The sequence below is a fragment of the Necator americanus genome, chromosome III, assembly GCF_031761385.1.
Source record: "Necator americanus strain Aroian chromosome III, whole genome shotgun sequence".
In the NCBI taxonomy this organism is placed as follows: domain Eukaryota; kingdom Metazoa; phylum Nematoda; class Chromadorea; order Rhabditida; family Ancylostomatidae; genus Necator; species Necator americanus.
In genome coordinates this window covers 35,982,242-36,008,095 of record NC_087373.1, presented here as the reverse complement: position 1 = coordinate 36,008,095, position 25,854 = coordinate 35,982,242, and the positions used below count along the sequence as shown (strand labels likewise).

At 38.4% G+C, this 25,854-nt stretch overlaps 1 protein-coding gene across 3 annotated transcripts in view; it reads left to right on the top strand.

Annotated features, from left to right (window-relative positions):
* The window catches only part of RB195_012054 (uncharacterized protein), a gene marked incomplete at both ends in the record, with an annotated part of 91,703 nt that extends 66,149 nt beyond the window's left edge, over positions 1-25,554 (top strand). The window contains 16 exons of one of the 3 annotated variants that reach the window (XM_064193733.1): positions 15,795-15,880; positions 18,772-18,890; positions 18,994-19,172; positions 20,603-20,755; positions 21,707-21,877; positions 21,949-22,038; positions 22,539-22,664; positions 22,923-22,992; positions 23,054-23,199; positions 23,280-23,480; positions 23,578-23,775; positions 23,847-23,972; positions 24,034-24,222; positions 24,280-24,410; positions 24,470-24,644; positions 25,372-25,554. In XM_064193733.1, coding sequence (XP_064051314.1) covers positions 15,795-15,880; positions 18,772-18,890; positions 18,994-19,172; positions 20,603-20,755; positions 21,707-21,877; positions 21,949-22,038; positions 22,539-22,664; positions 22,923-22,992; positions 23,054-23,199; positions 23,280-23,480; positions 23,578-23,775; positions 23,847-23,972; positions 24,034-24,222; positions 24,280-24,410; positions 24,470-24,644; positions 25,372-25,554 — 2,343 coding nt within the window. Of the gene's footprint in view, positions 1-15,794; positions 15,881-18,771; positions 18,891-18,972; positions 19,173-20,602; positions 20,756-21,706; positions 21,878-21,948; positions 22,039-22,538; positions 22,665-22,922; positions 22,993-23,053; positions 23,200-23,279; positions 23,481-23,577; positions 23,776-23,846; positions 23,973-24,033; positions 24,223-24,279; positions 24,411-24,469; positions 24,645-25,371 lie in introns of all 3 variants that reach the window. The other 2 variants (XM_064193732.1, XM_064193731.1) reach the window with 2 other exon arrangements.
* Positions 25,555-25,854: the final 300 nt, after the last annotated feature.

The window sequence follows — 25,854 nt, the reverse complement described above, 5'->3', positions numbered from 1 at the left end:
TTTTAGAAATTTTTCTGTGGTCTCGCTGTGGTTGCAAGCTGTAAGTTGGTCGCACTTATTGGCAGAAATTTTCTTGAACTTTTTCCTGAAAAAAAACCTCATATTTTCCTTTTCAAGCAATCTTTCAGTATTTAAGGAGTTAATGAGTTCTTATCACTTAAAAAAATTATGGGGCGGGTGTGGCACAGTCGGTTAGAGGTCCTTTGTAGCCACACGGTCGAGGGTTCGAAACAGCCCTTGTGCAAACCAAGCCTCCCATCCCTTCGGGGTCGATAAATTGGTACCAGACTTGTCTGGGAGGACAAAAACACTGACTTGATCATCGGCTGGCCCCTGCAAGTCATTGTATGGGCCAATACGCGTCCAAAAACCTCAACGATTATGAATTCCAGTAAAACGCGTTGGCGCATCCCCCTACGCCAGTGACTTTTTTATCTTTATCCTAGAAGAAAATCATAGAGTATTTCACTTTTTTCCGAAACTGTCTTTCTTGACTTGTTGAGTCAAATGACCCACCAATCTCTTAATTGGACCATCCTACAAATGAACAGGCGTAGAAATGGGGCCACGAGTTCCTCCTCTTACTCGATATAGAAAATAGCTCCGTTTATCTTCTTTGATCTGTTGTACAGGAATTTTCTGGATTTGTAATGAATTGTGATGAATTCTCCGACATTTTCATCTTTCCTATCGGATCCATAGGAAATCCTGGGAAAAATCTATGGCCGCATGGGTCACTCATTACTCTTTAGTATTCCCTTCCATAGGCGGTATTGTTTCATCCTAGCAACGTTCGCTGCTGTCGTTCATAACGCTCGAAGTTGTTCCGCCCGGATATCTATGTGTCCGCATGTCGATGGATGGGCTTTCTATGTATATATGTGGACACTATGAGGAACAATGGCCAGCAATCGAGTGAGGCTCGGCTCTCAACGTCGTCGTCGTCGTCGTCGACGACGACGACGACGGCAGCGGTGGCAGCAGCGACAGCAGCAGCAGAGCGACGGCCGCCGCCACCGCCGCCGGCCGCGTATCGATTCGACTCGCTTAATTCTGCCTGCTCGCCTCCGCTTTCTCCATGGATCATATCCACACGACATGCCCATTTAAGGTATCCGAAAGCGTCGTTACGTAGATTTCTCGGTTCGTCTGTTTGTCTGTCGGTGTGCAGCGTGTGGTCAGCGTCGTAGATGTGCGCTGCTGGCGATTGTGGTGATCTCTCATCGCGCCTCTCTCCCGCTTTCATCGTTCTCGTCATGCCCGCCGTGCGCCTAAATGTATTACATTCCGGCAGCTCGGATATTTTATCACTTCCTGCTCTCTTCCAGTGCATTTTCTGCATGTGCAATCATACACCACCGTTTAATTCATCATCATCCACAAATTTGAGAACATCCGAGAGAAGATCATTGGATTTATATGAGATTGAAATGTCCACGCAATTGTGTCCAGCACGTCCAGCTGCCACATTATCATTTACCGCTGATGATGTATGCGCCGGCGGGAGCGTTTCCCGTCCCGTTCTGGATTAGTTTAGCGGTTTTATAGGGATTACCGTGCTGCGAACGCGTTCCGTTAACTAATTTTCAACGTTAAACCAGATATTTTAAAGTATAAAATGAGTTGATCGGGTTCACTTGAATCATTTTTCTTTGAAAATTTGTCTTTTTTTTTCGTTGGAAAGAGAATTGAAAAGAATCCTTTATGGAAACTAGAAATGAATTTGAATGAATTCGATCATGATTTTATGGATATTTTCCCACCTATCACGAGAAGTTCTTGTTTTTTCTTCCTGCAAAAAGAGAATTGAGAAAAGTTATGCGCGGACGAGTTGTCCTCAACTCGTTAGCGATGAAAATCCTAAATTCTCGATAAACCCAATATAGCCGAGAAATTCTCGTTAAGCACACTATCCTTCTGCCTCTGCTTCGTGAATATATATACAGTTACTGTAGCACTGCAATGAATAAGTGGAATTACTCGCTAACAGGACAAATTGCGACCCATTGTTAATGCGCTGACCCAAGGCTAATCAATGATGCGCTCAGTTTATACACTTATACACTGCGTATTTATTGTTTTTTCTAAGACAAATTAAAGGATGTAACCCGTTTGTCGTATGCGGTTAAACTTACGGTTCGATATATATGCAATTAATGAAGATTTTCAAGAGAAACTAAAGGATTTTCTGGGAAATCACTAGGGAATTTTTTCTTCTGGAAACCAACGTATTCTACCTTAGGATTTTCGAAACTCGAAAGCCAAAATGATCAATCAGCACTGTATCCCTTGTTTTTTTTTGGAAGATTCAAGAAGTATTTTTTTTGTTATCTCATAAATTGAAACTATCCTGAATAGATCCTTATCGGGAGTAGATCAACTCCGTCTTACGATTGCCTCTGGATCTCGGTCGTACGTCAACGATCAACGATTATTCCGTAGATCCGGGGAAAAAAGTCCTTTTATATGTCATTGTTATGTGAGATTCGTCAGCCTTTATTTTCCTGTTGCAGGGACACACACACATACAACTTTAGCGGAAAATTTTTATGAATATTCATATTCGAATATTCATACTCCTTGAATCGTTTACATGCAGTGGAAACCTTTAAAGTAATCAACTACTACGGCTGAGTTCCCTATTTTCATCAATAACCTTTTTTTTTGTCTTTCATAATGTTATACACACTCTAGAATTAAATTGACTTTCTTTACAGGACCCAACCGTATCGTTTTCATTTCTATGTGCGGTAAATGTGTATTTTTCGTGCAAAACCTTTTCCATATCTACCATTTTCGGCCGAATTCTTGACAAAACGCATTGAATCTCTTGAAAATGAGGTCGAGTGAGTTCTCGACTAAAATGAGCTGAGTCCAATACGATCAGGTTTTTTTTTTTCGTTCTGTGCGGGAACACATATCGTTGCCCTTTAAATTAATTCCTCTATGCATGTTCCATTGCAAAGAAATTTCTTATAACTGCTTTATCTGCAAAAGAAGCTATTTCTGGAATATTTCTATGCACGGGTATTGTATTGTCCTGCAATGATAGCACGTGGGTGAATGGATGCCCTCATCCATTCACCCACGGTTAGTCGGAATGTGCAAATCCAAGAATACTAATCACTGATGAACGAACAAGGATTAGTGATCCCTTTGATCTTTTCCGCCCCAGGAGTATATAAGACCTATATGAGGAAGAAACTCGGGGAATCCAAGACTGAATCGTTCTCATGCACTTGCTGTCGTAGAAATGCGCCTCGAAACTTTTCGTCGCAGTTTTTCATCGCCATGGATCCGCTTAACTTCAGCCGTGGATCGATCGCGAACCACATTCGTTGTTGGAATTTCTCGGATGTACTGAGTGAGTGTGCCACTGCGAGTTTCTTTTTTTTTCCCCCGCCGGCTCCCGGATTGGATTTTCACTCCTACCTTCGACAACTGCTGTGTTTTTCTACCACGAAACTTAACAACATTCGTGTCAACGTGCATTTTTTTTTCTCTCGCGCTAGAGAAAATGGTCTGGCGAGTCCAACGACAGCACACTTTCAGGATGTGAGGGGTCTTTTTTTCTGGAATCTTAATTTTCTGGTATTCAGCCCTAATCCTTCTACCAGCTGATGCCAAAATGAAATCAGTCTGGGATGTCTTCCGAATTTTTCGCTACAAAATTCCAAATTATTTTTTTAAAAGATTCTTTGGACGAGTTAACACGGCTGCAAAATATGATCGCTGCGATGAATTTCATACAGTCACTCGTTGATGAAAACGTAGTGAGATAACTCGTCCTAACACAAAAAATCTCGTATCTTTTCCTGGTTTATTTTAAAATGACATTTGTTTTACACAACGATACTCGCTACTGGTGACAACTTTCACCTCCGTTTGAAAAATTTATTTTGACGAGAAAATTGCTATGACCTAGAAAAATGATGTTGATAATAGTGACTAGCTTGTGAAATATCGTATCGCTGACTTTTTCTGACAGAGAGAAAAAAACTGTTTACGGTATATCTACAAAAATTTGTGCCATACCACAATATGAAATAATTGTCGTTTTAGTGCTCCGACTACAAATTCGCACACCTCCTCAAGAGGGAGCTCCTTTTTTTTGCTTTAAAGGGATTTGTGCATGCAACTTTGAGATACCGTTAGAAAAAAAAGAAAAAAAATTTAAAAAAAAAACTCATGTTAGAGGAAATTTTGGAGAAAAATTGTGGATAGATAAACATAAGAAAACAGCTTTTTCAACATAGAATCTTTGCCTTCAAGCAGTTCAAAGAAAAGCTCGAATAATACCAACAAATATTTTTTCACTGGAAGTTTTACTCAGAAAAAATTTACTGGTAGATTATGGAAGGAAAAGAAAAAGAAGTATGAATATGAAAAGAAAATTGAAGGATAACTTCAGGAGGCTATTGTAAGATTTCATCTTTTTTGATTGAATTTTACTTCGTTTTGAATTTTTCAACGATAAGACCAATAGTGGGATTTTTCCTAGAATTCATCTTTTTTTTTCTTTCAAATCATACTTTTTCTATATTCCAACCTTCACTTTACTCGATTGGATCATTTTCAACCGATTTTTTTCTTTTTTTTTATCGGATCCTATTTTTCCTTTTGATTCTGCATTGGATTCAGACGAAGCAGCTATGTATTGCAGCAAAATAATGTAAAATATCGAACCTGCTCGTAAAGAAAAAAAGTGTCCGGAATTGTTAGGAAGGCGAACATAGGATAGATGGAAAATTTGTGTAGTTAGCGCTAGAGAATTGTTTAAGGAAGCACCTAAATGTACATACGGTTCTGGTTATTGCTGGTCGATATCCGGTAATATTTCTGGAGGGTGGAATTTCAACGAAAAAATCTCATATTAGCGAATTTTTTTGGTGAGAAGTCATAGACAGAGGTCATGTAGGGTTGGGGTGAGGGAAAAGGCCTGGATAGAAATTTTTGTAAATTTTTTTCGGCACCCCTATCAGGACGGTTCCATACTAGAATATGAATAATATAAAATTATACATAAATTAGCAAGAGTGGATCGCTTCCACCTCTCTTATGCCGAGAACAAAAAAAAAGTAAAGAAAAAAAAAACAATGAAGAAAACGAAAAAATTAATTCTTCCTCAGATGATGAGTGCTTGTAGAAGATCCTAGCATCGATTATGGACAAGTTCCCTGTTCTCTACTACGATCGTTCGGACATCAACTACATCTCTTACCACACCACATTTTCAGCTAAAAACATGACACCATTCCCTGTTTTTTTTTCGTGACGTTCATGTTCGGAACATAGAACCTTTCCCAGATTGCTGTGTTTTTCCGCGTAACAAACTAGCTGCGGTGTTGCGCGCCACGCAGGAACATAGATTTCCAGATTCGCGTGCAGCTCAAATTGCTGCCACCATCACCGCCTCCACCACCGCCGCCACCGCCGCCGCATTGTTCACCTATGTTCTCCACCGATACAGTGCGTACGATACATACGTACTAGTACGTCGTGCGAGGGGGTCCAGGACTAGCTGCCTGGCTGCTGGTCGGTCGGTCGGCGGAGGTGTACCGACCGGTTGGCTTAGAGCGTATGATTCCATTACATTCACACGCGCGTGTAACAGATGTATGTATATATGCGATGACGGACAAAGTGGGTGGATATGTATTTAATCCAGAAATGTCCATTTGATCCTTACTTCTGGTCGAATTGTTTATTTTATTGTCTCCACTATGATGACGGACGGACGAGCTTCAGCTGCGTCACTAGTGTGCTCATTGGTCGACCGACCGACCGACCGAGTTGTCCGTCGCCTCCGCGCCCGTCAATGAGTAGCATCGTTGTTGTCCAGCATTGACGACGACACGGCGTACGACATCCCATTCCTCCGTATCTTGTTTAGAATTTCCTTCATCATGTCGCGGCCGTGGTTTATTTATCCCCCTCGTCGGCGTTAGCGCGAGCCGAGCCGAGTCGAGTCGAGCCAGCCAGCCAGCCAGCCATCCGGGCAACAGCAGAACTCTCTCTCACTCGAAATCGATGCCCTCTACCCATGTCCCCCTTTATCCTAGTAGTTGTCTTTGTGCTGGGATGAGGTGTAGGATCGTGACACAGCATTAATCCTGACCTTAAATAAATTTTGAATAAAACTATTGGAATTCGCTGCTAACCCATTCAATGCATAGCTCTTCCCTCATATTTCAAGGTTTTCTGATTGCATTTAATTTCTTCCTGACTTAATTCCTTATTTATCATATTACAGCTTATTATTATTTACATTATCTTGCATTACCTCACTATCTTATATAATTACAACTTATTTATTTTCGATTTTCAAAATCCTTAAATAGAAGAAGAATCCGTCCCAAAAAAAGTTGGAAAACGCATCACAAATAAACAGGCGGATGTTATTTTTGACAAAAAAAATCCTCTGATATTAATTTCTAGAAATAAAATTGTTCTTTTAATAAATGTACTATTTATACGATGAGCCAATATACTAATATAGCTGAAAAAAATGCTAAAAGCTAAATGCTAATATAGCTAATAAAATTACTGACTTTACCGCGCAAGTTGCAATTATTTTGGTTTTTTTTTTCCGCTGTGTCACCGTATTGCAGACTTTGCTATTCAAATTACGATTATTTTTTGGCACGTTTCATTAAACTGCGGAACTCGGACAGCTTCACAGATTCGAGTACGGCTTTTCTCACCTGAACGTACTTTTTTGCATGATTTTCACATGAAATTGCGATTATTTCAGTTTTTTTTTTCGTAGTTTACTTAAAAAAAAAGAGTTTATTTTTTTTCGCTGGATGCTTAGAGACTTACGACTTAGAATTAAAGCGAATTTTACTTCATTTAAGTTTGTGTTGTCTGGTTCTCGTAAATATTTTTAAGATTTCCATAGTTACAAGATCTGCTTGGCGGAAACTCTTGTATGTTATTTAGTGAAAAATTTAATCGAGGCTAAAATATTGCAGTTTAGTCGCAGAGATACTGCATAGTATTGATTTTTGACATTTTGAGATTTTTTAGGATTTTTGAAAGGGGTTAACAGACTTTGTATGAATGTTAGTAAGAATTTACTGTACTTGCTAGGAAGGATTTACGGTAATTGCGAGGATTGGATGGATCTGAATCCTGGATTTACTGCGTTCCCTTATTCTTAAAGGTAGTTACTCTTTACATAAACTTTTTTTAGTCGCTGCTCAGTTATGTGAGTGTAGTTGACTGTTGGCTTTTTCTTATTCTTTTATCTATTTAAGATTCCAAAAAAAAATACAATTGGAAACGTACTTTATGAATTCGGTTTTCTATTCTTTAAAAAATGCTCGAAACATTTTTCCAATACCACGCGTGACACGGTACTGTTATTTGACTTTCGTTTTTTTCTCCTTTTTTTCTTTCGAAAAAAGGAGCGGATCCATTTCTCGCTGTATGAGTTTCTTATTCATCACGTTTTCTACTAGTTTCGTTTTTTTTTCTGCTGACTTACTCAATAGTTACTTTTTGAATATTCAAATGTTTGAAAGATCGGGAAAAATAACGCAAACTTGACAAATTTTCATTCTTTGAAATTAGGAGACGATTATCCCCGAACAAATCTTCGTGGATCTCTAATCCTGGTGCCCAGTACAAATTCTAATCATTTTTTGTCCTTTTCTCTCTTCAATTCGACTTGAATTTTTGAATAACTGGAATAGTTGCGATTGAATTACAGTAACAATGATCCATTACAATCTTTCCTATTGCAATTCACATATGGTCACCCTGAAATCTCCATTTTAACTGTTCCAGTCGGACCGCTCTTTGCTGATTCACTTTGGAACAGTTTTTCGTGGACATCGCCACAACATTTACACCCACCACTTCACCGAAAATGACGGACGATGGTGGCGAAATCGTTGAGGAAAAGGCTGACCTGTTTTGGTGAAGGATTTTTAGTGCTGTAACTGGATTAGGATTTACCATCCCTCTGGTATCCAGCCCCCAGCTCCCATCGACTCTTTGCGATTTCAACTTCACTTGGGGGGTTTTTATGCCGCTAATAGCGGTGAATGCTACTCCGGCTCCATTTAGGTGCACTCCTAGGATACTAGAAATTCCTCGTACAGAAGTCTGTTGGCTTTTGTTAAATCCCTTTTCCTCCAACGAAAGAAGAACCCAGTTTCTATCCATGTAAGTGATCTTATTGATTGATCTGAATGAGTAGTATCTTTTTGAATAGTTTCTTCCAGATACTTCCCTTTCCAGTGAACATTTCATGAAGTGTTGGGTGGAATCAAATTGAAATTCATAGAGAAAAATCACATTACCAAGTTCTTTTGCTCATTTCTTCTCTTCCTCAGCTATTCTGGATTAATTTTCTTTTAGCACACAATTTACTAAAATAGGACATGAGCTCAGTAAGTAGCTACTTCCAAAAGTGATATTGACACAGCATCCGAGCTCTTATCAGCAATTTTCAGGCTCCTTATATGGACTTGTGAAGCTACAATTTTGCAAAGCTGCAAAATTTTGTAAAAGGGTTTTTATTCTGTAAAAATTACTCTAAATGAAGTAAATGAAATAGTTAGTTTATATAGTTTACTGTTTTCGTAATCAGAAATTTTTAAGGAATTAAAAATTTAAGGCTTTAAACTATATGACATGATTTCATAGTAATAACTTGGTAATAATAATAACACATAATAATAATGTTGTTATTTATTGACTTATTTGTTTATTTATCTTGGATAAATGTGATTTTTCAAAAATATATTTAAAAAGAGTCTTTTGCAAGAATTCCAGGTATAAATACTTACTAAATATTTGTAGAGAGTGAACCTGTATTTCTCTCTTACTCGTCCATTCTCCTTCCTACTTCAAGTTTTCCTATTTTCCTCCTTTTTTCCATCCATTCTCGAAGTATCTCTCTCCGATTTTCTGAATTAAAAGGAATGAATCAATAGATCAATAGATTATCACACTCTTTTTATCATTGCATTTCTAATTCCTTGATATTCTCTCTTATTTCCACTATTTTCCATTCTTGACACTGTTTTCCATTTTCTCACAGTTAACACGACTCCTAGCCTATTAAATCCTGGATCAACGATGGGATCCATGTAGATTATCATGAATTTGGACGAGTTATCTGACGTACAACATTCACATCAACGGTCCTGTGGCACCAAATTTTTCCAGTTTTGCTAAAATTCATTCGTGGACGTATGTCAGTCCAGTTAGTGTACGAGTTTGCAGCATTACCGTAGTCAAATAATCTGTTTATATGGACATGTATTGACGTGTTGGAACGACAAACATTGCCGTCGGGAAACTCGTCCATATTCCTCAAAAGGCTGAGTGGATTTGATCCTATTTTAATGGTCATTTTTTCATGTTACCTTTGTTTTTGATAGCGTTGGTTCAGACGCTTATCGCGCAACAAATCTTTTGTTTATATTTTGAGATTTCTTGTTGTTTTTTTTTGCATCTTTGACATGACATCTAAAACGAATTTCGAAGTTAGGAACGTTTCGTGCAACTTGGACGAGATTTCCGTGCTAGATTTTTGTAGCATAGTGTTTTAGTTCCTGTTCGGGCATGAGAATCTTCGTCTTTCTTCGATTCACACCACCCGCACCGTCAGGAGAAATTCGCTGCGATGCGCGCTAATGATCGTGCGATCGTTGCTCGCCGCACAGAATCGTGTAATGATCGTGTACGGCACGTCCTTCACATTGTTGTACGCCACGCCCACCTCAATGTTTGAGTCCCCGACGGGTTTCATATCTTTTCGCCGCGAGTCCTATTTAGTTTCTTTTTGAATGTCGCTCTTTTTCTTTTGTTTTATTTTTTCCTGACTCTCTTTTTCCGAGGTATTTCCAGGGTTTTTGGATTTCCGCCTAGGATATGTTTTGTCCATTGCTCATATCCAATCTCATTGACCCAGTGGATAAATGCGCTATGGCTACGCCTGCCTCCGATGGATATGTTGGTGTGCAAAAATTTGTCCGCGGATAAATGCACCGGAAATATATATCCGCTCTTTCTACCATTGGAAATGTTTAACCAACTAACGGCTGAATCCTGTACGAAGTCCCACAATTCCACCGAATATGTGTCTGGAAATCAATTAAATAATAAAATAATGGATGGCATGGATTGGGAAAAAAACGTCGCCGATGATTTTATTTCCATCATATTTATCCTCCCAAAGACAACAAAATTGGACGCTGTGGACGCTGGAGGCAAACTCGTCCACTAACAGTCAAACTCGTCCACTTTTTTTAAGCTCCCTCGCCAATCACTTTTTCTTGGACTAAATTCTACCTTTTATTGCCTATTCATACGAGAGAGTTAAACTCATTTAAAGGCGTCACTCCACGAATCTGAGGTGGTACGGATTTCAGGTGGTGTATTCGTGTACGGGATGGGAGACTATGGAGAGGGGGGTGATGCCTTTAAGGCTGAAATATGACCCCTCTGGAATAGATAGTTGCCATATTTCCTTGATCTCCTCGCTCACTTCCCTCTATTCTTCGGCTCGAAACCGGAAAACTTCACTGAAAGGTGAGCGGAGCGAACGGAGTGGAGCCAACGAACAGTTCCTGAGCATACATACACACCACACACACACACACATGCCGTGATTGAGTGAGTGTCAATAAACAAGACCACGCCCCTCCCACTCACATACATACGTAGATGGCTCATGATCGTGGAATAGGTCCAGTTACTGGGGACCGATACGGTAGTTGTCAATGTAAGTTTAGGAACAAGTAAAGGAAATAGGTAAGTAAACGGTAATAAGTAATAATTTCGAGCCTTCGACTCATTCTTCTCAAATATAACGTAAGAGGTTGATTATGTTGCTTGTAATATGTGTATGTGTATTCCGTGATTACGTACCATGAACACTGCTCATTGATCTCCGATCCTTTAGTTCCCATAGAATCTCCGGAAAAAAAAACTCCGTGTTCACTTGTGTCCTGATGTTTTTACGCGTTAATTTCATTTCGCGATCCGGATCGATTGATCATCATGATCAGCTCCGCCCATCCCCGGATCATTTTCCTTCCGCCAGACGACATGACACTTCGTGAAGACTCACTTTTCTATTTAGATAATCGTACATCGCGTTTAATCCTCTACGTTTAAAGGATTAAAAGAGAAAAAAAGAGGAAAAGAGTGTTCCAAACGAGTTTACCTATAATAAGATTTCCTCCAGCTAAACACATCATTAGCGCTACCGATTTCTGGATGTACTTAAATGGTTCCTTAATTTAGTTCCGTTAGAGCTGTTCATTAATTTTTACGCGATGGTTTTTCCTATTCCATACTATTTATCCCAATAACATTGTTTATAAGGTATTCATTCGACTCATTATCCAGATCTCATTTTTTTCGAATGACCTCTTTTTCGAATGGTACCGAACATTTCGAACTATTCACTATTTGACTCTCTGTCGTCGACAATCGATATTTCCCACTATTCGAGTGTTCGAATGGCCGAATTTCAAATTACTTTGCTCATTGTTTTTTGCTTATTTTGAATGATTGATTGAGTCATTCGAAATATCAACCGTTCGTTTCGAGTCGAGTTCCAATTTTTTAAAGGACAGAAAATGAAATAGTTCCTTTTTCTGGAGATCTATGAGATTATTCAAAAATTCACTGAGTTTTCATTTCTTTTGGAAAATTTTGTTTTCCTTTTGAAAAATAAATTTGACTAGGAATTCAAGTCTCGCTAGAAAATTGCGATCTACACGTGCGATTTCGCTGTGGGACCCAATCTAATCGCAATGTATGGAATTGGTTTTATACATTGTTATTTCTTTCGTCTTCATTCTATCTCTTTTCCAATTTCAAACAAAAACGAACACAACAAATTTTTCGGCAATGAAGGAAATGTTCCCGGAGTATTGTGACATCAGAAACTTGAAATCAGAAATATTCTTTTGTTTAAGTTTTTTCTCGGAATATGTTCTACTGTAAGACGGTGGAAATGGAGGTGTGGGATATCTTTTTTTTTTTGCAACTGTGTATTTAAGAGCATTTTTGGAAAAAAAGAGAAAGAATTCCCACAGTTACCTACTTTTACAGGTTGAAAATCAAAAATCCGTAGTGACGCTGTGTATATGGGTGGGGCGATTGCATTTTGTGCACAGTCCTTTCCACTCTTTTCATACTTCCGAAATCCGAATCGAGAAACCTCACTGGAATAATATGTAGTTGGTTGCTAGTGGTTTTTTTTTTGCTTGCCCAATACCTTTGCAAAAGTTGTAAGCTTTGAAGTTACTTTATTTATTTGTTTATTATTTTTTTGTTAGCAGTAAAGTGGCGGTCATGGCAAAAATTGAGAGAAATTTGAAAAAGTTCAATTTTTGGACGTTTATAATGTTTGTAATGAGACGTTGTACGATTTCACATGGAAAAAAATTGAATATTTCTTTTTCTTTGTCAATCCGTCCTACACAGATTCATCCATTGATTGATACAGAAATCCCGAGTATATGCTATTTTATCCATGAGAATCCTTTTTTCAACAACCTCCGCATAATCCGAAAGGCTCTAAGATTGAGTGCATGGGTTTGTGTCCTAGTTTTTTCTGACCCTTTTGGGCTTTCCGGTCTTATGAGTCGAAGACCGCTTTTCTAAGGACGTCATAAATTGTCTGAAAATTTTCAGTTGGGACTAGCGTGGGCGAGATGTCGCACCCCGAGCTCCTGCCCTATGCGATATATGTCCTTTTGTACCGTGGATGCGATAGTCATAGCCTGTGCTCTGGCTCCCCTTCACTTTTGGACGGTTGGCGATGGGACCCTCATCACTTGAGGTTCACCCGATGAGCTAGACTCCCTTCAACTGAGGAGGATCCGGCTCTTCCCCTCCCGCGCCTTTGTTCTGCACCCCAAATTTTCGAGTGGCGCCATCAATTTGCGGAGTTTATGTGGTGTAGTTCTGGTTTGAACGGTTTTTTTTTCTTCAATTTTCCCACGTGATTTTTCCATACACCGTTCTCGATTTTCTAACTACTTTACTGTTACAATCCTGATAAGAGTAACACACTTATCGATCAGATCGCTCGTAATTCTGATGTGTTATGTTCGTTGTTCCCCCTACACCTACTCCCCCCCCCCTGTGTTACACAGTCGTCATCGTTGATGGCGACGACGACGACGACGACGACAGACTATTCTCATCCATTTTTCTTCAAGTCAGCTCTCTTTGTGAGATAATTGAGCGACAGCAGCGGCGGTAGCAGCACATAGCCGTTTACCGCCGATGGTTGATGGTGTCCCGTGTTCACCTTGACATTTACCTGTTTCTCATTCATTGAAAATGACTCCTCTGTTCGTCTACAACTCTCTCCGTTAACCATTATCTTTCACGTTTTTGTCCTGTTCAGTTTCACATTCCATGAATTCAATTGGTCTCTCCGATATGACTTCACAAATCCAGTTCTTCAACAGCAACAGCAGCACCGTTTCTTAACATTATTACCTTGTTTTTCATTTTTCGTCTTCTCTTGGATGTTTTACGAGGATATCAAGCAGTTTTTACTGCATTACTTTGTAGGGGACAATAATAAACTTGTTTCGGTACTTATTTAGTGGGATTTGGTTGCATAGTATGCATAAATAAAACGTTGCGGAAATTAAGCCGGTTCAGTTCTTGTTTTCGTTTTTTTTTTCTGCAAAATTCTGCATCGAATTTTCTGGATTTCTATTCGACATTGTAAGGATTACTTCTTTGAGTCTTGTACTTTCTCTTTTTCTTTTTTTGAACATATTTGTTGTATTCTTCTTTCTTTAATCGTCTTTCTAGATGCTAATTGCTAGATTTTCGCACTACTGTCTTTTAAATAATTCGTAGAAATAATTGCTCAAGCAGTTTATTTTACCATCCCATCAGAATTTTCGTAATTTTTTGGATTTCTCATTCGAAGAGAAATATCGATTTGCGCAGCATCTTCTGCATTTTTTTGGAAAAATTTCACGTTTAAAATGGATTTTTGTCATGTGTTATGATTCGAGCGAATATTCGGATATTCAAACGTAAAATGTGTAACATTTTGAAGTCACAAAGTGTTCGAAAAGAGCTGTTGAATTCAGTTGAATTTTCCTTTTTATTTTACAACGCTATCTCTGACGTTATTACTGGACAACCTTTAAGAAACGCTGTCACGTTTTTTTTTTAAGTGTTCTTTTTTTTGTTTAACAAATCTGGAATTAGAAACTTCTGATCTTTTTAGAAATGCATTTCTTGTCTTGGAGCACTTTGTCTTCTTTAACTTCTTTCTATTCAAATAGCTTCTCGATCCTAGAAGTATGCTGAAGGAAATTAATCTGAGAATTATTGAAGAACTCTGATAGGATGGCTAGCATATGCATTGTTTTGATGGCATCAATCGTTTATTTGCTGCAATCTAGAGAATCTTCAGGATTATTTCCGTATTTTCCAGGCAACAGTGGTCAATGATTGCCAGCTACAGAAATAATTTTTATGTGATTTTTGCCGTAGTCGTAGATTTACAGCCCACTGGCATCTACTGGGATTTTATACTAAAATCATCAAGAGTACACCTCTTTGGATTCTTCCCTTAGAATTACAAGATTCAGGGGATTTTTTATTTGCTGTCGTTTTGAAGAATCCCTGAAATATCCGCATGATTCGAATATTTCGGCAAGCTAAGGGGGTCAGAGTAGAAAATTTTAATTGTTTAAAAAAATTATATGTGAGACTATTTAGACGATTCGAAAAAGTGCATCCCCTCAATTCTGCCTCTTTATATATTTTCTGGATTTTTATCACATTTCTTTATTTTTTTTTTCTTATCCTCTTGAAGTAATATCACTTTTCTGTAATCCGTCTTCACATCATCTTAGCTGTGTAGCTGGTTTTAAATTATGCGACCGTCGTTGTAAATTTCTAAAAAGAAAAAAAAGAGCTATGGATTCCTCCTTATCGGAAATGGTATCCTGTGAGTTTTCTACATTCCTTGTTCTGGCGCCTGAACATTTACTATTTTCCAGTGAGGGAAGATAGTAGCAGCGAACCGGTTGTTTCACACGAAACTGTTTTTCTCCGGCGTTTCCGCCTCATTTTCTTTGAAATACGCGGCTAATGCATCAGCATTTACTTGACGATTAGTTTGTGCTACGACTTAGCGTGATGCCGATCATTCCCCCAGACGAATGTCAGCGTTGATCCACGTACGGCAGGCACGACGTCGTATGTGTGCGTGTGTGCGTGTGTGATTGACGCCAAGATGACGTCACATTTCCATGATTTTCGCGGATAATTCGACAAATTATTCGATAAACTATGCACCGCACCGTAGCCATGTTGTTATTGATTAGAATTCACTCAAAACCTCTATACATACATATATTCGTATGTATGTTTACTCGTGTTCAATGTCAATCATCATCATCATCATCATCATTATCCATGTGCTCCTATTGTGGATGGTTTTGCGCACCTCTCATGCATATTAATACTGTGCATTTCACTTCACCGACGTCCTTCACAATTATGCATCGATTCCCTCCCCGTATCCGTACCGCAATTTCCCCAGCTTGCGCCCTCCACCCACCGATCCTCCGACAAACATCACAGTGACGTCGCGTTGATTTCGCTTTTTTTTCTTCCCCTCAAAACACTTTGCTTTCATGTTAACCTCATTTATTCCACTTCTTACTGTATTCGCTTCCCGTCCTCTCGTTCGCCGTCCCCGTTCATCATAGACGGCGAGAAATCCCGAAAATCTTTCACCATTTCATAATTGGATCCACTTCAACAACAAGTTTTAGGTCGCCTCACTGGCCTCGTCCTCATCGACACCATCCGAACGCAATGGACATACAGCGTCGGCCACCAATCAGCTGATTATGCATAGGTTGGTGGTGATTGGTTTTTATTATTTTTTTCTGGAAGATTTTATTGAGTTTTGGATCATTGTTCTTGCGAGGGAATAGTAGAGGTGATTCGGTTAACCATTTAAAGGATTTTCTGGATTTTCTGATTAGCCCACAATAAAGAAAACCCTCAGATTAAATTTCTTAAAATTACTGAAGAGTTCTAAAGAGTTGAGGCGTTCTTAAAAGGCAGAAAAAACTCTTCTGGGTACCTACTAGCCTCTTAGTCACAAGTGCACAAATCTCTAGCATTCCCAGCAATTCCTAGACCCCGACAGATATTTAGATTTTTTTAAGGTAATTGATTTCAATTTTAGAAACCAATGATTGACACCTTGGTTTCTTTTTTAAGTAATTTAAAATTAAATTCAAAGTAATTTAAAGTAACGTAATTTTAGTATATTCTATTGAAGCTAGGACTAAGCCTACTGTGAATTCTCAAAGATTAAGGATTATTAGATGATCATCATTCATCATTACCACTTCCATGCTATTCGATGATTAAAAAAAAATTTAAAAAAAAAAAAAAAAAAAAAAAAATAAAAAAAAAAAATTTTTTTTTTTTTATTTTTTTTTTTTTTTAAAAAAAAAAAAAAAAAAAATTTATTAAAATAATAAGAATAATTATAAATTTTTTTTTTTTAAATTTTTTTTAAAAATTATTTAATTAAAAAAATTTTTTTAAATTTTTGGGAAATTTTTTCCTGTGCTGTGTTCTACGGAGTTTTAACGGCTGACTAATTAGTTATAATCACTAATTTACGGTTAAATTTTTATAAATTTACTCAGTGCTTACAATTTTGTGTGCTTTTTTTTAGCTACTTTGTCGTAATTTCCTTCACCTATGACGGATTAAAAAGAAAAAGAGTAAATATTCAAAGTCAACATCTCATGATCTACGCAGTGAAGTAGTTTTCGTTATAAAATTGATTTTTTTTTGTCAAAATTTGAGTTCTGTGCTGATAATTGTGTTGACCTTAGAAACGAGTTACTAATTAATTCTATACTATGGTTGAATTGTTCTTTATGGAGACTGTCATCCTGTTCAACTCATCAGATTCGTGGTATGCTGCATTTAAAGCCAGTATTCCACGAATCTGAGGTGGTGCGGAATTCAGGTGGAGTATCCGTATACGGGGTCGTAGATCATGGAGATCGGGGTGGTTCCGCACATCTCTCCCTGAATCACTGCAAGCTGCCGGCCCCTGAATGCTGTTTTGTACGATGCCTTCTATTGTAGCGCGCCACCCTTGCACGGTTAGCGTCCCTTACTGCCTATCGGGGCAGTCCGAATTGATTTTCGACGAATCGCAGGGCGGAGGCGGCGCAAGGGGTGGAGCGTTGCAATAGATGGCGTCGTACAAAACAGCTTTCTGGAGGCGGTTGTTTGCAGTGATGCAGGGAAGGATGAGCGGAACCACCCTCGTCTCCATAATCTACGACCCCGTATACGGATACTCCACCTAAAATCCGCACCACCCCAGATTCGTGGTATGCTGCCTTTAAGAGTGATGTACCGTCTTTGCGACTCAGCGGAATATATATCGAAATCCTGTGTATAAATTAGCCGATCACATTATTAGGAGATAGATGACAATAGATGGAGTAAACGAACGTTAAAGTGGACCTAAAGAGATGCTAAACGCTTTCGAGGGAGATCCTCGACGAGATGGGCTGATGTATTCACTGCACTGATAAATGGACCAGTTGAGAGGCATAGTCGGGTACGGCTCAAATACCTCATCAACGTCACTCACGGAACTTGAGAATACCCTAGATGACAATGGCGAGGGAACGAAATGAGTGGAAAAAATGTTGAGGCCCGCACGTCCAGTAAAAATGGGCTACCTAAGCATTTGAGCTACGTATTTAGCCCAGGAGACAATTTTCACTCTAAAAAATCTCCCATCGGAACATTTTTGGGATCCTAAGCTCTTCAAATACTAATAATATTTCAGTGAAGTTTTAGCTAATGATTAATACTAATGCGATATGTAGAAAATCAATGCCGTTACCAGTAGTAGTACTAGAAACAGTAGTTTATATTTTTCTTTAAAATTACCTATTTTGCCCTTAGTTCCGTTCACAGGTGACGTAGAGGTATGATTCCATGATTGGTTCAACTGTCCTTAGGTGAATATAGTCGAATCGTATAGAATTCGAGTATTCACGAGGAAATTTCCACTATTGCTGTTGGATTTTCAGTGCTTGGAAAATTTAACACATAATAAATAAACACGATTACGGTGTGTTCCATAAATTCCAGTGGTTTTCTAAATTTACGTTGTTTTTACGTGACTATACGAGATTTTTCATGACCGAACGCGTTTTTACGTTTTTTCTTTGTGATCGAACTTGTTTTTTTTCGCGATTGAACGTGTTTTTTTTTTCTCGTAATTACACGTGATTAGAGAATATGTTAACCACTTTTCGTAACGGAAGGCTTCGTAGTGTCCGTGGTTACGGATACGGTGGATTCGTTTAATGCAGACACGATTCACCCCGGGCTTAACCACTTTTAATTTTTTGAAAATCTGTATTCTATAATTTTTTAAGATGGTAAAAAGCTTAGATTATTTTAATTTAATGAGATATGGACGTGTTTATTTTGTTACCCCAAAAAGTTCAAGGGAGATCCGACCGTTTTCGTTATGATACTTCATTCCTTGAATAATAAATAATATAATAATAATAAATAAAAAAGTAAGAATAAAATAAATAATGAAAGGATGAATAACAATTAGTAAAAAAAATTATTGCTACTTCATTAGCGCTAAAGTAAGCGAGAAATTCTTTAGAATTCGTGGAAAAACTGGAATAAATCAGTTGGATATAATCTTGCTGGATTTACTGTCACATGGAAATTTTTCAGGTACAAAGCGAAATCATCACAGCTGCAATCACCAGGATCAGCAAAACGTACAATGGCAAATGATGTGCACTGTGCACAACCAGGCACAAGCAAGGATAGTAGTTCCGGAGAGAATGGAGGTATTATAGAACTCATTGAGTATCTTTTATTCTAGAAATTTTTTTCGGCTCTATGAAGCTGTAGTGTTCACCGCAATTAAAGAGCCATCCACGCCAAAATCAGGCCGAAAATGGAAGAAAACGAAAGCGGGCAAGCAGGGTAGTGGCGGTACTGGAAGCGCGGGTGGAAGTGGAAGCAGTTCAGCGAACACTAACGTTAACAGTTCGGCATCTGGCGTACAAACACCACAAAGTGTGCTCGGAATTCGACTTGCGGATTGTGCGATGTCTGGTCCAGAAGATGTGAGTTGAATATAATTTTCTCTCTACATTTAGCCTCTATATATCAAATTTTTGACATTTTTTCGCGGTTACAGTGGGTAATGCTTAGCGTTATTGACTTGTTTCTGCTTAAGAAATATTTTTTTGAAACAATTTTAATGGATTAAAGTCCGAGAAACTCACTTGTGGGCATAGATGCGATAGTTGGAGCCGGTTCCCAGACCTCCTTCACTTTTGGACAGTTGCCAAAGGGACCCGTTCACTTTTGGACGGTTGGTAAAGGATCCTCAACACTTGAGCTAGACCTCCTTTCCTTGAGGGCCTGGCTCCTCCCTATCGCGCCTATGCTTGTGTCTTCATGAAATCGTAGAAATTTGAATATTGATGTTCTCGGAAGGTTGAAAACTTCACAAAATGACTAACGAACCCTTTTTAACGTCCGCAGAGTAAATTGTTTCTTTTAGCTGTAATCCTTTACCGATAGTATGATCACAGATCGAAGATCATAGCGCTTGTGATTACACGAGGACCAATATTGATCTAGTTACGGATAAGAAAGGAGATTTTTGGGCTTATAATTCCTTGGAGATCTTGTGCGTGGACTCCATTAGCTTGCAGTTAACCTTCTCTTTTTCTTTTTCTTCTCAAAAAATTCATCACTATGCATGAAACACATTTTCGAAATTATTCCACGAGCAACCTGGATTAAAAGGAAATTATTTTATCATATAAAGAAACTAAAGGCTGATTCACAGTTCTTCACAACAAAAACTGAGTTATTTTGAAAAAAAAAATTCTGCGCAATTATTCGTACCTGTAATGGTATATTTCTCATAAAATCCTACTATACACCCGCAATTTCTGGTCACCCATTCCAGAGGTCGGCAAATTTTTTAGAGCCGCTACAAATCGCACAGTTTTGCATACATTTTAAACAAGCAAAAAAATCTCGTAGAGAACTTTGCTAATTGCCGTTTTCGTTTTTTGATTTTTTTTTTCTTGTGTTAGAACTTGCACTAATCGAAACAAGACTGCAATTATGCTTTTTTTTTGCATTAATTGTCTTCCTGACACACATTCAGCGGCGAGCTCGAATATTTCATTTCACTTGGAACTATCGATTGTTTGAATATTTGAAAAAAGAATGTTTTCTGTAAACGTAAACCACAATGATGTGATCTGCCTTTTCATGAAAAGAGAAGAAAAAAGAAGAAAATTCAAGTAACCGCACAATTCAGCGATTTCTCTTTTTCTTTCCTCTACAGCTCTTCTTCTGGATTTTCTGAGTTTATCAATTTTTTTCACGTTCTACTTCATATTTCTATACTCTGTCTACTCCTACTAGAAATAAATTTACAATAATATTTACAATTGTATACCTTTCGCTTGTGCTTATTAGCTTGTTTATTAAATCTTTATCATATGTAATATTGTGAATAACTTGATTACAGCTCGTCCCCTTATTGGTACGGATTTGCGTAAGTGTTGTTGAAGCGAACGGTTTGGATACCGTTGGTATATACCGTATACCTGGGAATACAGCCGCTGTGAATGCACTTAAGGAGACGCTTAGCCATTGTTTGGATACGATGACAATGGAAAATGTGAGTATCATCTGTTAACTGGAATTTACGGGAACTCTAGGTGCTTAGAAATTGCTTCTTCTATTTTTTTAAAGAAAAAAAAACCATGTTATTATATGAAATTCCATTAGTACACCCTGAACGCAATCTTTTCCATCGAGTTCTTCCACAATTCCTTTTTTTTTAGGTTAATGCTTAATCTCTGTTTGTAGTACCACGAGCTGCTCTTTTTTTCCCCACATTTCTCTTCTTACGTTTCCAATCCATTTTTTTAAAAGTTTTTTTTTTAGATATTTATATCAAAGATTAACATTTTCTTCATGGAAATGTTTGAAAACAAAAACACTATGAAGTTTTTTCTAATTGTTTTAGAGTTGAAAGTGAAATTTCTAAAGTTTGTATACGTACGAATACCGTACGTGTACGTACGAATAGTTGGAAACGTGCTTTAAAGGCTTTAAAGGCTCCGGGGTACGGGTTTCAGGTGGGTTATTCCCATACGAGGTCGTAGATTATCGGGAAGAAGATGATCCCTTCTATTTCCTCCTAATTGCTGTAAAAAAAAACTTCCTGGAAAATACGGCTTCGAGCGTTCCGACGCGCTATTTTCTACAACGAGTTCGATTGGAGCGCGTCAACCTTGTGCACGCACCGAATCTTCCGGACCGTTTTTTACAGCTATTAGGGAAAAATGAACGAAATCACCCTCCTCTCCATAATCTACGACCTCTTATAGGCATAATCGCAAACCCGCACCACCTCAGATTTGTGGGGGTGATGCCTTTAAGCAAAGAAAAAATCCTAGTTTTCTGTCGTCGCAATATTAGAATTGATGCCTAAGCGCTGAAAATAAAAAAAAATGAAAAGAATGTCATAGGCAGTATTCATTCTCTTTAGATAAGATCACCTGTAACACCATTATTTTCGCTAAATACATTTTATATATTATATATGTATAAATTTCAATTTCAGTTGGACATGAGTGATCCACGATGGCGTGATGTGAATGTGGTATCGAGTTTGCTGAAAATGTTCTTAAGAAAATTACCGGAACCACTTCTCACCGATAAACTTTATCCATTTTTCATTGACGCGAATCGGATAGCAAATCATCATAATCGGCTACATAAGCTGAGAAATTTGGTTAGTTGATTTGAGTTATTGATTTATTGATATCGATCGTAGTCCTAGAAATCTTACTGTGTTTGTTTCAGCTACGAAAGTTGCCACGACATCATTATGCCACTCTTAAGTATATAATATTCCATTTGTCGGAGATCACTAAGAATAGTCAAGTGAATAAGGTAAAATTTTTGTGGTTTTGTACGTGTTTACATTATTTTTTTTACTGTTTTCTTTTTTCTTTCCTTTTTTCAACTTTCACCTTCATATTCATCTTCATATTGTGGGCTGTGACCATCTTCTTGTACCTATAAGAAGTGACCTAACATTTCAAAACCTTCTTCTGAGTGCAGAAAAAATTTCAATTCAATTTTTTTTCGCAATTTCTATTACTTTTAGTTTTTAAGTTTTATTAGCGTTCCATTCATCGTTACAAAAAAAAACATTGTTTAGCTAGTATTCGATGATTTGGGTCATCTAGCTCATGTGTGAAATCAACTTTTAATTGGAAACATATTTTTATCTTCTCTAGTGACTCAAAACAATTTTTGTATCTTAAAAATTGGTTGAATTCTTCTCTTTTTTTCTTTCAAACACTTTTTAAAAAATTCCAAACAATTTCTGAACCTTAAAGATTGATTGATTTCTTGATTTTTGTCTAAACGTTACCCTTTCTTCACAGATGGAAACACGGAATTTGGCTCTGATGTTTGGACCATCAATTGTGCGCCCATCCGATGATAATATGGCCACCATGGTGACACATATGAGTGATCAATGTAAAATAATCGAGACGCTTATACATTATGTGAGTGTTGTCCTCATAGGTTCCTCTTCAAAAGTTTATTTTTCTTTTTCTTTTCCATCTTTTCTTTTTTTCCCGTCTACGATTAGAACTGCCTTAAGAATCTGCCTTTTTATAGTATCTCTAGGAAGATTTAAATGTTTCATTTTATATAATATTATTTCCTGTTGTTTCTTTTCTTCTGACAAATTCACAAACAAGCAAAAAAAAAAAAAGGCTATTTGGGTACCAAACATACAGTAATCATTGCTTTTATTTCAGCATGCTTGGATGTTTGATGATAACTCGACCGCTGACGATAGTGTCCCTGAGCAACATCCATCGGAAACAGGTAAGAATAAAATCAACAAGTGTGATTATGCAGAAAATCTTCAGCCGATTCCATATTTCAGGTGGACCACCGCTAGAAGCGCCCCAATATGGCGTTGGTGTCCCAACAGGCGTCTCCGCTGCATCCTTTAACGATATGCATAATTTGATCCGAAAAGCTAACGAGGATCAAGCGGCAGCAATGATGAATGAAGGAAAAGCGGGCAAGGTGAGCGCACGCTTCCATAAAGGACAACTGACACAAATGTTTTTTAATCGTGAAAAAAAAGAAAAATTGATGAAATTTAGATCAAGAATATTTTGCGACGAAATTCTCGGCGAGACAAATCGAAATCAAAATTGAAAATTGAATCCACGGCGCCAGCGGCTGTGAATCCACGTGGTGCTGCCGTGAGCGCCAACAACACTGCCCACCAACCGGCACCAGCACTAACGCATTCACCTACAGCGCAGAGCAGCGTGGAAAGTGCGTTCTGCGGAAATTATCAGGTCCGTGGCTCTCTGGTATCCTTTAAATTATGATTTTAAATCTGTTTGTTTCATCAATAATAAATAAGTAAATAAATAATGAATAACTTTTTTCCAGGAACGTGACATCGATGCGGAAATCATGTCACGACAAACCGTTTCTCCGCTAGCCGTTGCCTCATCAAGCACCCTAGAACAGAGCCCATCAGTGGAATCCAGCCTCGGTAGTATTCCGGATACAAGCCGAACTGATCCCGGTGCTACAACCTCACCGTCCGACACTGGTGATATTCAAGCTAGGCGAAAGAGACAGCAGGTAGTTGCATTTCTAGGCATCACTTCACCTTGTTTTTTAGTCCTCGTACCGAAACTTTCCTGCTTTTTCAGGACATCTACTCTGCTCGACGAATCTTCATCGCTGGCTCAGCTGCTGCAGCTGATGATAGCAGCGCTGTTGATGCGTTGGCGAATCATACTCAGCATCTGAATATGGCCAATAGTCCGGCATTGGAGGTGATTCCAACATGGTTTGGTTTTTTTTTTGTTGTCATTTTCTATATCTAATGTTCTCCAGGTCCTAAGTGAAGAAACCAGGGAGAAGATTCGCAAAATGCAGCGGCGCCAGAACTGGATGGATCCGCTACCACTTACTTTTTCGTCACCTGTTGCGAATACTAGTCATGCGGTGCCGACATCAGCCCCACCTGCACCAACATCTCATTCGGAACCTCATCCGCCAAATCCTTCCGCAGAAGTTCCCAAGGTATTTGTGGCTATTTTTGCAGTTCATCTTCTCCAATGGTGGATACATTCCTTACAGACTGGTTCACCCACAAAGGATATGACTGATGCGTTATCGTGCACCTCGGATTACTCTACGACCAGTTCCGCTCCACTGACTGCTCCACTTGCAGTTGCATGCGCTGCCTCTTCATCGGACTACGCATCAAGGTGAGAGTAAATTTAATAACAGCTCATTGTTATGATATTGTTGATCTGCCTCATCTTAGCTTCAGCGATCCAAGTCCTTGCGCTCGAAATGCGTCCGCATCACCGCGTCAACGTCCACAAGTGTTAGGTGTGTTAGCGGAAGCTCGATGTCAACAAAAAATTCGAATCCGTAGTCGAACTGGTCCACGTGATCCAACTCGAAGGCATACATTGTCTGATATGGACGTACTGAAGGCAAGCAAGAATTATCGATGCTTCTTTTAGTTTTGCTCATCTTTATTGTTTTTTTTTTCTTCTTATTTTTAGCTAAAACTACTTCTTCTGGCTAAGGTTCAAGGTAATATGAACCATATTTTACTCTTACTGTGGGATCCTCTCCTTTTTTCCATTAGTGAAATGCGATAATGAACTGGTTGTTCACCTTACCCTAACTTCTTCCTTTAACATTCTGGGAAGGATCTTAACTTTTTTATTTTGTTTCTCATTCCCTTCTTTCTTTTCCTTGTATCTACTCTTTTCGTGGTCGTCACCTTGCCATTAACCGAATTTTTCTTCCAAATGGCAACTGCAATCCATCGCTAGAAATCCGCTCTCTCACTTTCATTCCATTCGAGAACCTCTCCCTTTCTCTCTTTACGCACTTCTCTTTTTACTTTCTAGCTAACTCCTCCCTGTTTCGTCCGTTTGCCTTTCAGAGTTCTTTCCCTCTTATAAATTCCGATCGATACTTATATTGTAAACAACCTGTAGTGATGACCGATGAGCAGATCCTAATATCTTTCTATCTTCATCATATCGGTTCACTATTTTAGTTTCCTGTTTTTAAATTTCCTTGTCTTGTTATTCTATCGTCAGTTTCCTCTGCAGAATCACCTCTTTTGCTTTTTTCTTACTATGAGTGCAAAAAAAAGTAATAAAAGGTGTTGCTTTTTGCCGACTAAAAAAAATCATTTCTTTACAGGAGGGTCGTCTGGAAAAGTTCGCTCGATGGTTCGGAATTCGAAAATCAAGTCCGGATGTGAGTGCACAACATCCATTAGACGAAGAGAATGTGCCTCGTAAGCTTCCGCCATTGGATCCACCAATGATTGTACGAACATCACCAAACGAATTGACACCGGCAAGTGGAGACGAGCAACTATAAACCGTTAGTTATACATCCACAAAAAAAAAACAACTACTCACACAACTCATCACAGCTTATCTTCCCATTGTCTTTCCTACGTTATTCTTGTCGCTTAGGTGTTCTGTTGTTAGAATTATGCGCTTAGATTGAATGTTTTATATACATATATATACAAACTTACTATGTCTAGCCAGGGTCTTTTTAATCGTCTTACGGTCCACTGTAATGTTTAAAAAAAAAAAGACGTCGTACACGTGTGGTTCGTTCAAACTGCCTCGAGCTTTTCCCTAAACCCATTTAAACTGTTATGTTTGGTCA